At 50.4% G+C, this 12253-nt stretch overlaps 1 protein-coding gene across 2 annotated transcripts in view; it reads right to left on the bottom strand.

The window, feature by feature from the left end:
• itga10 (integrin, alpha 10) overlaps window positions 1–12253 on the bottom strand; it is a 63109-nt gene that overhangs the window by 141 nt on the left and 50715 nt on the right. Inside the window, exons 20-29 of one of the 2 annotated variants that reach the window (XM_079752860.1) lie at window positions 12067–12208; window positions 11387–11479; window positions 11223–11299; window positions 11034–11123; window positions 10865–10949; window positions 10534–10647; window positions 10219–10326; window positions 1094–1207; window positions 861–956; window positions 186–299 (exon numbers count right to left, since the gene is read on the bottom strand). In XM_079752860.1, coding sequence (XP_079608986.1) covers window positions 186–299; window positions 861–956; window positions 1094–1207; window positions 10219–10326; window positions 10534–10647; window positions 10865–10949; window positions 11034–11123; window positions 11223–11299; window positions 11387–11479; window positions 12067–12208 — 1033 coding nt within the window. Of the gene's footprint in view, window positions 1–56; window positions 300–860; window positions 957–1093; window positions 1208–10218; window positions 10327–10533; window positions 10648–10864; window positions 10950–11033; window positions 11124–11222; window positions 11300–11386; window positions 11480–12066; window positions 12209–12253 lie in introns of those variants that run through there. The other variant, XM_079752859.1, reaches the window with a different exon arrangement.

The raw sequence follows: 12253 nt of genomic DNA, 5'->3' as shown, positions 1-12253 counted from the left end.
CGGGGGCATTAATGATCACAGCCATCAATGAAAGGAGCCACTGCTTCTGCAGTGCTACTCATCCTATAAAATCTTATATATCTTATAATATCATATTTTATATCTTATAGGATGAGTAGTACAAAGAATCGACAAGTCATGTAGAACCATTTAAAACGGATTGGGTAAAAGCCATTTAAACTTACCTTCCATAATACAAAGATGATTAGCGCCAATAAGAGCAAGCCTCCAATAATGCTACCAATCAGAATCCAAAGTGAGATGGGAATGGCCCGCCCCTTGAGCACCTCCAAGACCGTCTTGATGGTGGAGAGGAGGATGGAGACAAGTATACCTTTTTTAATACTTTTCTTTCTATCATGCGTTTCGTTATTCAAAAGGTACACCAACTACATGTGAAATAAAAGGGAAAACAATCCTTCAGAGAATCCAATGTTTGTTATTTATTATTGCACTTGATTTCTATAACTTTACTGGTTGCAAAAGTTTAATCTGAATACGAGCCCTGTGAAAAGACAGACAGACCCTTCTCCCAGAGGCATTGTAGGATTCATCTACTTATGGATTTACTTCTTTAATGTACTAGGGCACGGGCAGCAGACTAAACTATTGAAGATAAGCCTAGTACCCATGCCCTGTTATATATAAGTAACAGACCCATAATTAAGTGTATGATTGTCCTAAATTGTATATCGCTGTTGAAAAACAACGCTTTCTTATCTAATCAAATTATTATTTGAATGGGAGAATGAAACAATCCTCTGGCTCCAAGGCCTGGTGTATGAGAGGTCAGGTTAAACCTGTGTATTGATGGCTAGCTGTGAGGGAGAAACACACCACCCATTGCGTTCGCTCCTTACCTCTCTCCACACAGCGCCTGCCCCCAGGGTGATGAGGTGACTCTCCTGGGCTGCCAGGCGATAAGTGCCGACTACCTTTACTGACTTGTACTTGGCCTAGTGAGGGAAACAGAGACCGATGTCACTAGAGCTGGGGGTGTCTGGTGACAAATGCAAGTTACCTTTGTGCTGATATCTGTTGTGGCTCTCTTAACAAGACAACAACAGTGTCTGTGTGAGTGTGTATGTCTCACTTTTCTGAAGAATTCGTCTTGAACCCTGCGACTGACGCGAATAAGGACTTCTTGTCCTTTCAGGAGCTGCCGCACGTCACACACCACCTCTACGCACCAGGACCTGCTGCAGTTCTGCACACAGAAACGGGCCCACAAGCGGCGGTGGGTCAATAGAGGGCGCTAGGGCGCCGCCCCTCCGTGAAATATTCACTTGAACATATCTGCCAACTATTAATCAACTATAATCAATAATAAAAATAAATCAAGTAAAATACTGCCAGCAACCATTTAAATGCGTCTGAACGTCAATGATTTGGGCTAGGCTAGTTATTGGTCATTCGAAATAAAGCCCTCCTCCAAGTCAGGGGCGCCGGCCACGTTGAAGTCAATGTAAGCTCGTTAACTTTTGCTGTCTATCAAGCAGAGACAGCTTTAAATTGGCGCAAGAAAATTCGCACTCGGGTCGCACCAGTTTGCGCCCCAGGCCAATGGTATCGCTTTTCTTTTTTGTTATCACCACATGATTGGACAATTCACCGAATCAATCAAATAGGCTACCTCCCTCAGCAGCATTCGCTCAACACAACTGCATATAGAGAAGAGATAGATCGCTAACTAGCAGAGAGTGGTAAGCCCTTTCCACCCTTTTCAGTTGAGGAATTGGACTCCCCAAGCAATGTTATACTTAAAAGGAGCAAGTAAGTTACATATTAATTTAGTCTGTCGGCTTGTAGCATATAAACAAAATGAAGCAACTGTCCCATATTTCTAACTGCATTTGAAGTAGACACTGAGACTCACAAAAAATGGACGCTATAGGACAGTGATCATGATTTGTCTCAATATCAGAATAACAACAATGGGTCAAATAGCAATGGCTGGTGGAATGGCCATAAAGTAGGTCTGTATATGCAGTGTAAGCTTGTCCAGGCCCTGCAAGTCAGGATGTAGGCTATGAATCTGAATGAATAGTAGGTAAATAGGTAATTGTAGTGACTACATTATGGGTTCGTGTTCCCCTCTTACTGATCGAGTGGGAGGGAACTGGCTATGAGTCACGGGGGTCTAGGGGGACGGGTTATGCGGTTGCACGAGTTCTAGCCATGCGCTGCGAGTGATTGTTCTGCTCTGTCGTTTTTGGATTAAAACGGTTATTATTACGTTGCCTACGTCCTCCTTTTCCTCCGGCACTACATTGGTGACCCCGACGTTCGTTTTTGTTATTTATTAGTTTACAAAAACCGCACAAGCGAACACTGCTATTCTGCAACATATCCGCCCGAGGAAGACGTTCACAGCGGCAGACATCACCGTCTCCTGTGAGGGTGACGCAGGTCGTGCGCACCCCCACTCTTAAGCTGCCAGAGTTCTGGGACTCAACGCCTGCTGCATGGTTCACTATAGTAGAGGCACATTTCTACAAAAGCGACGTTACCGACGACGACGACCGGTACAACCATGCTGTGGCTATGTTAGGCAGCTCCACCGCAGCACGTGTGGTGGGGTTTCTGTCCGCCCCCCCGGCGACAAACAAGTATGAGCGCCTCAAGGCCCTGCTCCTGGAGACATTTGAGCTGTCCACCGCAGAGAGGGTGCGCCGCTTGTTTGACATGTCGGACTTGGGAGACGAGAGGCCCTCTGCACGTATGGAGAGGATGCTAAACCTGCTCGGTACAGAAGACCCCATGATCCTCTTCACGGAGCTGTTTATGCGCGCACTGCCAGCTCAGGTCAGGATGGCGCTTGCTAACACCACCATCGTTGGACCCCGCGCCCTGGCCAGGGAGGCAGACCGGTTCGTCTTGGCCATGCCTCAACGGTCCCCGGACCTGCTGGCTCCCGCGACTGCTCCACCGCCGGACCGTCGCAGGAGAGCGAAGGACGACGCCAGACCCTCGGGCCAGCAGGGTAACGCTGCGGGCCATTGTTTCTACCACGCCACTTTTGGCGCCAAGGCCAAACGATGCCGCTCGCCCTGCTCCTTTGGACCGGCGGGAAACGGCAGGGCCGGCGTTCGGTAGTAGCCCTGAGCGCTGGTGTCACCAACAGGCTGCTCTTCATAAAAGACACCATTTCCGGTCGCAGATTCCTTTGTGACACAGGTGCCCAATGGAGCATCATTCCGTCAGGGGGATCGGAGGTGGCGAAGGGGGAGCACGGTCCGCAGTTGGTGGGTGCGGACGGCACGCCTATCCGTTCCTATGGCACTAGAGCGGTGGATGTTTGCTTCGGTGGACAACGCTTTACCTGGGATTTTGTCGTCGCAGCTGTCACATTTTCCCTCCTGGGCACTGATTTTCTGTGCGCCCACAACCTGTTGGTGGACGTGGGGAACAGGCGCCTGGTCAACTCGCAGACTTTCGCTTCCTTCGCCTGTACACAGGGGGAGGCGATCTACAGCGTGTTGTCCTACACGCTCGCCGACAGCGACCAGTACCTTCGGCTGCTCGCCGAATTCCCTGACCTCACTAAGCCCACCTTCTCCGCTCCCACGGTGAAGCATGGTGTGGAGCACCACATCGAGACCAATGGGCCTCCCCTCCATGCCAGGGCCAGGCGCCTCAACCCGGAGAAGCTGTCCGTCGCCAGGGCGGAGTTCGCGAACATGGAGCAGGTGGGCATTGTTCGACGCTCGAACAGCCCCTGGGCGTCTCCCCTGCACATCGTCCCTAAGCCAGACGGTGGGTGGCGCCCATGTGGGGACTACCGCCGCCTCAACGACGCGTCCAAGCCTGACCGCTACCCAGTCCCGTATATCCAGGACTTTTCAGCCCATCTGGCGGGCAAACGCTTCTTCTCCAAGGTGGACCTGGTACGGGGGTACCATCAGGTGCCGGTGCACCCAGAGGACGTCCCTAAAACAGCCGTCGTCACCCCCTTCGGTCTCTTCGAGTTTCTGCGGATGCCTTTCGGCCTGAGGAACGCGTCGAGACCTTCCAACGCCTCATGCACTCGGTGCTCCAGGACCTGCCCTTTCACTTCGTCTACTTGGATGACATCCTCGTCGCGAGCACCACAGAAGAGGAGCACCTGTCCCACCTCCGGACCCTCTTCACGCGACTCAGCCAACATGTGCTGATTGTCAATCCGGCGAAGTGTGAGTTCGGACGACACACCCTTGACTTTCTCGGGCATCAGGTCTCCGCGGAGGGTGTGACCCCCCTACCCTCGAAGGTAGAAGCTGTTGCAGCCTTCCCACGCCCCTGCACAGTCAGCGAGCTCAAGGGGTTCATCGGGATGGTGACTTTCTACTATCGCTTCCTCCGCCACATAGCTCACATCCTGCACCCACTGTACGAGGCCCAGAAGGGCAAGGCTCTGAAACAACCGGTCGACTGGACGGCGGAACGTGTCAAGGCCTTCCAGGACGCCAAGGCGGCCCTGGCCCGCGCGGCCATGTTGGCCCACCCCTCACCCTCTGCGCCCACTGCTCTCACCACGGACGCATCAGACTTTGCCGTGGGGGCGGTAGCAGTGGGTTGGGGATGCCTGGCAGCCACTCGCATTCTTCAGCCGCCAGCTGTCTCCCAGAGAGCTTAAGTACAGCACCTTCGACAGGGAACTCCTCGGGTTGTGGCTCGCGGTCAGACACTTCCGTTTTTTGCTGGAAGGCCGTGAGTTTACGGCCTACGTGGACCACAAGCCGCTCACACACGCCAAAAACCGTCCAAAACCACGGAGCCTTGGTCCGACCGCCAGCAGCGCCAACTCTCCTACAACTCCGAGTTCACCACAGACATCCAGCACGTGGCTGGGAAGTCCAACGTGGTCGCCGATTGTCTCTCCAGGGCGGTGGTCGGTGCGGTCCAGCTGAACTTGGACTACTCCCGCATGGCTGTGGATCAGGCTGCCGACCCCTCCGTCCAAGCTCTAAAGTCGTCGAACACAGGGCTGCGCCTGGAGGAGGTGCTCTTCAGTGACACAGGGGCCAAGCTCCTGTGCGACGTTTCCATGGGTCAGCCAAGGCCAGTAGTCCCCGCCAACTGGAGACGCCCCGTCTTCGAGGCGGTGCACAGCTTATCTCACCCGGGTAGGAAACCGTCCTCACGGCTGGTGTCAGAGAAGTTCGTCTGGCACGGGCTCAAGAGGGATGTGAGGTCCTGGGTCGACACTTGCACTGCCTGTCAACGCGCCAAGGTGCATCGCCATGTCAAGGCCCCCCTGGAACAGTTCGCGGTGCCCGAGCGGAGGTTCGACCATGTCAACGTGGACCTGGTGGGACCTCTGCCCCCCTCACACGGCTTCACCTACCTCTTTACCATGGTGGACAGGACGACCCGCTGGCCGGAAGCAGTCCCACTCTCCTCAACGACAGCCCCCGACCTGGCCCGGGCGTTCATCGCGGTGTGGGTCTCCCGCTACGGCACTCCTGCTGACCTCTCCTCTGACCGCGGCCCGCAGTTTACTTCGGGGCTGTGGGCGGCGGTGGCAGAGAATCTGGGGGTCAAGCTCCACCGCACTACCGCCTACCACCCACAGGCTAACGGACTTGTGGAGCGCTTTCATCGCTCCATGAAGGCCGCCCTTCGGGCCAGCCTCACGGACAGCAACTGGCTCGACAAACGGCCGTGGGTCAGGACGGCGCCCAAGGAGGACCTCCGGTCATCGTCGGCTGAGCTGGTGTTCGGACAGCCGCTACGGGTCCCTGGTGACTTCATCCCCAAGCCGACGGAGCCCTGGTCCGCCTCCACTCAGCGCGCCTCCCTGCTGGACGGCGCCAGGGCCTTCGCCCCGGTCCCGACCATGCGGCATGGCGTCCCTGCTTCGCGGGTGCCCCCGGAGCTGCGGTCTGCGGGTTACGTTTTCATCCGCCACGACGGCCACAGGGCTCCGCTAGGACCTCCCTAGGACAGACCCTTCCGTGTCATCGAGGCAGGAGCCAAGAGCTTCATGGTTGATATGGGGGGTACGCCGGAGTGTGTGTCTGTTGATCGCCTCAAACCGGCTCACTTGGACCTTGAACTGCCCCCGGACTTGGCTCTGCCACCGCTCAGGGGCCGCCCCCCCGTCCCACCCCCCCTGCCACGCCGTGGCCGTTCCCCCCTCCAACCCCTACAAGCCCCCACAGCTTGCGGCCCTCGGGTCGACGCTGCCCCCCGCCCCGCACAACAAGAGGATGTGATGGACGATGTCACACCTCCTCCCGCACCTCCTGACTTTGCCTACAGTCGTAGGGGCCGGGCTACGCCCTCCTCGCCGCGGGGATTTTGAATATTCAGGTGAACACTGGGGGGGCTGGTGTAGTGACTACATTATGGGTTCGTGTTCCCCTCTTACTGATCGAGTGGGAGGGAACTGGCTATGAGTCACGGGGGTCTAGGGGGACGGGTTATGCGGTTGCACGAGTTCTAGCCATGCGCTGCGAGTGATTGTTCTGCTCTGTCGTTTTTGGATTAAAACGGTTATAATTACGTTGCCTACGTCCTCCTTTTCCTCCGGCACTACATAATGGCCATCCCCAAAATGCACCAGAATACAGGAAATCAAATCTATTAAATTCCGTTTTTTTATGGGCGGGGGGGGGGATATGTAGTTGAGACAATATCGCCATACCGGTATATTATATATTATTTTGATGTTGCCTTGCGAGCGCTATTTTATAAAGCCGACCAATGCTCTTTGAGCCTACAAGCCATGTTCAGCTGCTCAATCCCACCCCTTACATGTACGTAGTGTTCTCCCACCCACGTTACGCACATGGACCTATTAAAAAGTTTACGCATCACAGACGTTGAAGCAAAACACGGTGGACACGGTGGTAGAGAGTGAGCAGTTGGTTACAAAAAAAAGAATAATGGCTCTGTTATTTGGAGTTATTTCGGGTTTAGGATTCAAGACAAACAGCAAAGCGACGTGATTTGTAAAGCGTGCAGGAAACAGGTTAGACAAAAGGTGGAAACACTACAAATCTCTTCAGTCACCTGCAGCAGAACCACCGACTGCTCTATGAAGAGAGTGTAAAACTACGTGGTGGTGCTGCTGCCAAAGGCTCGCAGTCTCAGAATGTCTCTCTCCTGAAGCAAAGCTCGTTGCAAGCTCCATTAATCAGTGCGGTGCCTTATGACCGTAAAAGTAGGCAGTGGCGCGATATAACTAATTTGCTGGCATTCCATATTGCCAAGGACATGGTCCCTATAGCCGTGGTCGAGGAAAAGGGTTTCGTCAATTTGTTGAAAGCGATTGACCCACGGTACCAATTGCCCAGCCGCAATCATTTTGCTCGGGAGGTTCTGCCAGAGATGTATGCTACGTGCAGAAAAAACTTGGCGGAAAGACTAGCTAAAGTGACGCATTTCGGGCTACCAACCGACATGTGGACAAGCCGCACATGCGAGCCGTATATGTGTATAACCTTGCACTTTATTGAAGATTGGGAGATGAAAACAGCGTGCCTCCAAACGAGCTATTTTCCAGACAACCACACGGGTGAACACATTGCAGAGGCTCTTCAACATGCCCTTGTTAACTGGGGGCTTGACGAAAAGGGACTCGTAGCTATAACGACAGATAACGGGAACAACATCATCAAGGCGGTGGAGCTGAATGAGTGGCTGAGGATGCAGTGCTTTGGTCACCGACTTCATTTGGCTATTGGTAAGTGTCTCTACAGTATTATTAAAGAAATAGTTTTGAAAAACTATTATTTGCAAGCGCATATAGACTAGGGCTTTGACTTTTGCCCAAAAATCATATTCGAAGTTTGTTTGTTTATTAATAATATTCGAATATATTCAAATATTTATTAATAATATTTTGACCATTAAATGCCTTCAGTAAGACCTGGATTGGGCTTCGCGGGTTTTGTTTACCGGCGTTGCTATGGTTACCGGTCCTGCGTGTTCCAACGGTTTATTAGGTATCTAATAAATCGCTGTCTAAACAATATTCGCTGCCTCTTCCGTGGTCATTACAATATTATGAATAGACTGACGTCTCTCCCTCTTGGCCTGCCCATAACAGTTTCGAATATTAAGGGCTGCCTAATATTCGTTCGAATTTTGATCTATTTTTTGATATTCGAATTATATTCGAATAACGAAGTTCGGAGTCAACGCATTCTTAAGTTGGCTGTTTTTAGCTGATTCTACCAAAGCGCTTTAAACTTGGAATGGTAAATAATCTCATGGTAAAAACTAAATCGCTATTTTAAACCACTTACAAGGCTGGAAGTAACCCGACACTTCTTTGGTAGTATAATAAGGGTCTTAACATATAAACAAGGCATTGATAACTTTGTAAGTGTACAGATTGTTTATTAAAGAGGACATTTTATACACACAATACCATCAGTAGTTCACCCGTTGACGCCATCTGTGTAAGAGCTTGCGGGTTGACTGAAAAGCAGATCAACCATATTTATATTTTTAAGAAAGCACTCTGCTGATAAAGTTATGATTCTGATTCTCACAGGTCATGGGATGGATGACAGCCGCATCACAAGGGCCATTTCCCTGTGCAAAAAGATCGTCAGCAGCTTTTCCTACAACTGGCTGAGGAGGAGGGTGCTCTCTGAAGTCAAGCAACAGCTTGGCCTCCCAACTCTCAGCTCATTACAGAATCTGCCACACGTTAGGGATCAAGGCAGCTGATGATCGAAAGGATCCAGGAACAAGAGGCGACTATCACCAAGGTCCTCTCCTCTGACAAAAAGAGCCGGCACCTAGTCCTCACATGGCAGGACATTGAGGTACTGGAGACGGTCCAGAAGGCTCTAAAGCACCTCCAGGAGTTCACGGACACTTTGTCAGGGGAGGACTATGTGACCCTTTCCTATGTCAGACCTGTCCTTCATCTTTTCAGAACGAGTACCCTGGCGGTGGAGGAAGGTGACACTGAGCTGTGCAGGTCAATAAAGTCCACCATTGTTGACTACCTTACTGATAAGTACTCTGATCCAGCCACAAGTGACCTCTTGGACATGGCCACATTTGTGGATCCACGCTTCAAAGATGCATACATTCCAAGAGACAGGGTTGATGCCTTGAAACAAAAAGTTGTTGAGGAGGCACAGTCTCTTTTGGCTGAAGGCAGTCAGCTTTTTCAAACGAAGCACAGTGACCAGCAGTGGCAACACACCGACACAGCAGGAGAGCATTGAAAATGAACTTTCAAGCTACTTGCTGTCAGCTAGGATTGAGAGTGATACAGATCCTCCTAAATGGTGGAGGGAATTTGAAATGATCTATCCAGCGCTTAGCAAGGTAGCAAATAAGTATCTTTTAGTACCAGCAACCAGTTCTCCTTCAGAGCTAGTTTTCAGCTGCAGTGGTAACATTGTAAGCTGTTACACGGCATCCCTGAAGCCTGAAACAGTTGACAGGCTTGTTTTCCTAGCACAGAACCTGTAAGAAACAAGTTTACATAGGAAGGCTTAAGACTAAATATTCTGGTTAAAGTTTTCACTAAATATTCTCAGTCTACCTCAGTGAATATTTACAATATATCTAGCCATTTGAGTTTATTATGGCTTATTTATTTTCTATACATTTTATTTTCATAGTTGAGTAATTATGCAGCTGTATAGTTTCAAACAGGTGAGGCCTGCACTACTGTTTACAATTTTGTTATTTGCAGGGGTATGCCTGCTTATTAGTTCAGAATATTGGCTTACGTAGGCCTGTGTTTTATTATATTTCTCTGTTTTGAATGTAATACTGTGAAGCCATAGGCCTGTTTTTCGGTCAGCCTGTTATACATTTTTTGTTATTTGCACATTATGCCTATAAGTGTATGCTATTTGCACTGTTACACTGCACTATGTTTTTATTTAATAGTACTTGAAATGTTTCAAACAGGCAACACTATTGTTTTATATTTGTTGTTAAAGCACAGCTGTGCTTCATTGAGCAAAAACTAAACCTAAATAAATGGCTGATGGTGAATACTTGTGGCGTGGAGTTAAATGTAAGCACTTTACCCGTTTTGTTAAAAAATATTGTTTTAATATCGTATATCGCCATTCGAACGAAAAATATCGAGATATGAGTTTTGGTCCATATCGCCCAGCCCTACCCAAGACCCCCTGTCTATTACTGTGCCCCACCAACATTTTTGATCACCAACTGCCACGGGCCCACATATACAGTCTAGTGCTGAAGGACCCGCACATGCTGTTGTCTGTGGAACCAAAGGCTGCTGCTCACCAGAATGTCATTCTGCAGCATGTCTTCAGGGTGGAGGGGCCGTACGTCTCTCTGCCTGCCCTTTAGCCGGGCCAGATCACTCAGCACACTGCAGTTCACCCCAGTAGCCTGCAGGAGGGGTAGTGAGGGACCATCACTACAGATCTGCACAAACGTCACTCACAGAGACCAGAGTTCTCGCTCCCTCTGGATCGCTTTCACTGTCTCTCACCCACACAGAAGAGAGAGTACTCCTCTCTACCCGTGTTCGAGTCGTATCTCTTTCTCTCTGTCCCACACACAGACACATACAGAGAGCCACAGAGAACCACTCACATTGTGGAAGAAGACCTCAGTAACGTTCATAAACACTCGGTCCCCCGCGGCCACCGCAGGCAGGTTCAGCCGCAGCTCCATGTTGTTTACCGCGTAGCAGCCTAGGTTCTGCAGCTATACACACGCACACATGCAAACGCATCCACACACATACAAATGCACGGGCACACACACACACAAGCTCATTAAATTTATATTGTGGTCCCAAGCCCTAATTAGGCACTATATTTCATAAGGAATTAATAAGAAATGTGATTGAAGGCACATCTAATGAGCATGTGGTTTACGTGTGTATCGATGAATTGAATGATGCCAAGGGCCCAGCCTTTACCTTGAAGTTGGTGTAGAACTCAGGCCCTACGGCCTCGGACATGGTCCTGGAGGGGTGGACCTCGTAGCGGTTCAGCTTGGAGTCACTGCAACAGAAAGAAAGCTAGTAAGGGTTGAAATGCACTTGATGTATCAAATGGATCCCGATAGTGTATGTTTGAGCAACACACCTGCTGACGAACAGGTCTGGCTCGTACTGGACAAAGCTCTGAAGCTGGACGCTGTTGTCCGCCAGAGTGTCCTCTCGCTCAACACTGTCGCTGCAAGCAGAGAACCACACGTGGGGACAAAGGTCAGCACACATGTCACGGCAGAGCGTCTGTACATATAAGGTGTAAGGTAGCGGTGATGGAAGCTACCTGGCCGCATTGAGCTTCATCTGGACCCGGCTGTGTAGAGACGTACAGCTGAACTCGAACTCCAGCATGAAGTTTACCTGGAGGTGGAGAGAGAGACGAGGGTAAATGGGCATGTTGAGTGTAGCCTCATGACTTAACTGTTTGTGTTGTAAGCCTCCACCTACCTTGGACTGGGACCGGAACACAGGGTAGCTGACGTTACAGGAGTGACTGTTGGACCCCAGCGCTGTGCACTCAATCTTAAACTGAGTGTCCTCCTGCGACCGCAAGGAGCAGAGATGAGTAATCTGCTAATGTTGATGTCAATACTAATATCTTTTCACTGATTACTAAATACTGTGATGGTATGTGCTGTGTAGTGCCATCCTTGTAGTAGTTAACGTGTAAGCGAACCCCTTGTTTGAATTTAAACACTGAGATATAAAATAAATGTGTTTTGGACTAAGTTCTGGGAAGAAGTGGGCGTGTTATCCCCATGGATACGACGAGGGCAACTTCGTGATTCTGTGTTTGTGTATGAACAATATAATGAGCATTGCTGCAAATTAAATGCGCCACACACCATGTTGTGGTACTATAAGTGCAACACCATGCTACGAATGTGGTGTTGCACTATGAACAAGATACGAATATATTTAAGCAAAGGTGGATGAGTTTGGCTTGGTGTTTTAGTGTATTTGTGTGTTTGTGTGTATGGTTGTGTGTGAGTGTGTGCCTACATGCATTTGAGTTTGGTGTTCCATCATCTGTGCATTAGTAGGTGTGCTTGTGTGCTTTTGTGTCTGTGTATGTGTGTGTGTGCTTGAATGAATGTGTGTGTGGCAGCTAGTGCTAACTAGCGTACCCTGATGCTGAGGCTGGAGAAGTGCAGGTTGCGTGAGTAGTGCAGCACCAGGCTGGAGTTGTACGCATTCTCCAGCTTGTTGTGGAGCTGAACCTCCACGGCCAGCCGTCTGCGGGGGCTCCGGATCACATAGGGCTTGTGCCTGCCAAAAACAACCAGTAAGTACAGCCTGATGGCTAATGGCAGA

This window comes from Pollachius pollachius (genome assembly GCF_949987615.1).
Source record: "Pollachius pollachius genome assembly, chromosome: 1".
NCBI classification, from domain to species: domain Eukaryota; kingdom Metazoa; phylum Chordata; class Actinopteri; order Gadiformes; family Gadidae; genus Pollachius; species Pollachius pollachius.
The sequence above is the reverse complement of the archived record's forward strand: the minus strand, read 5'-3'. Positions and strand labels throughout refer to the sequence as shown.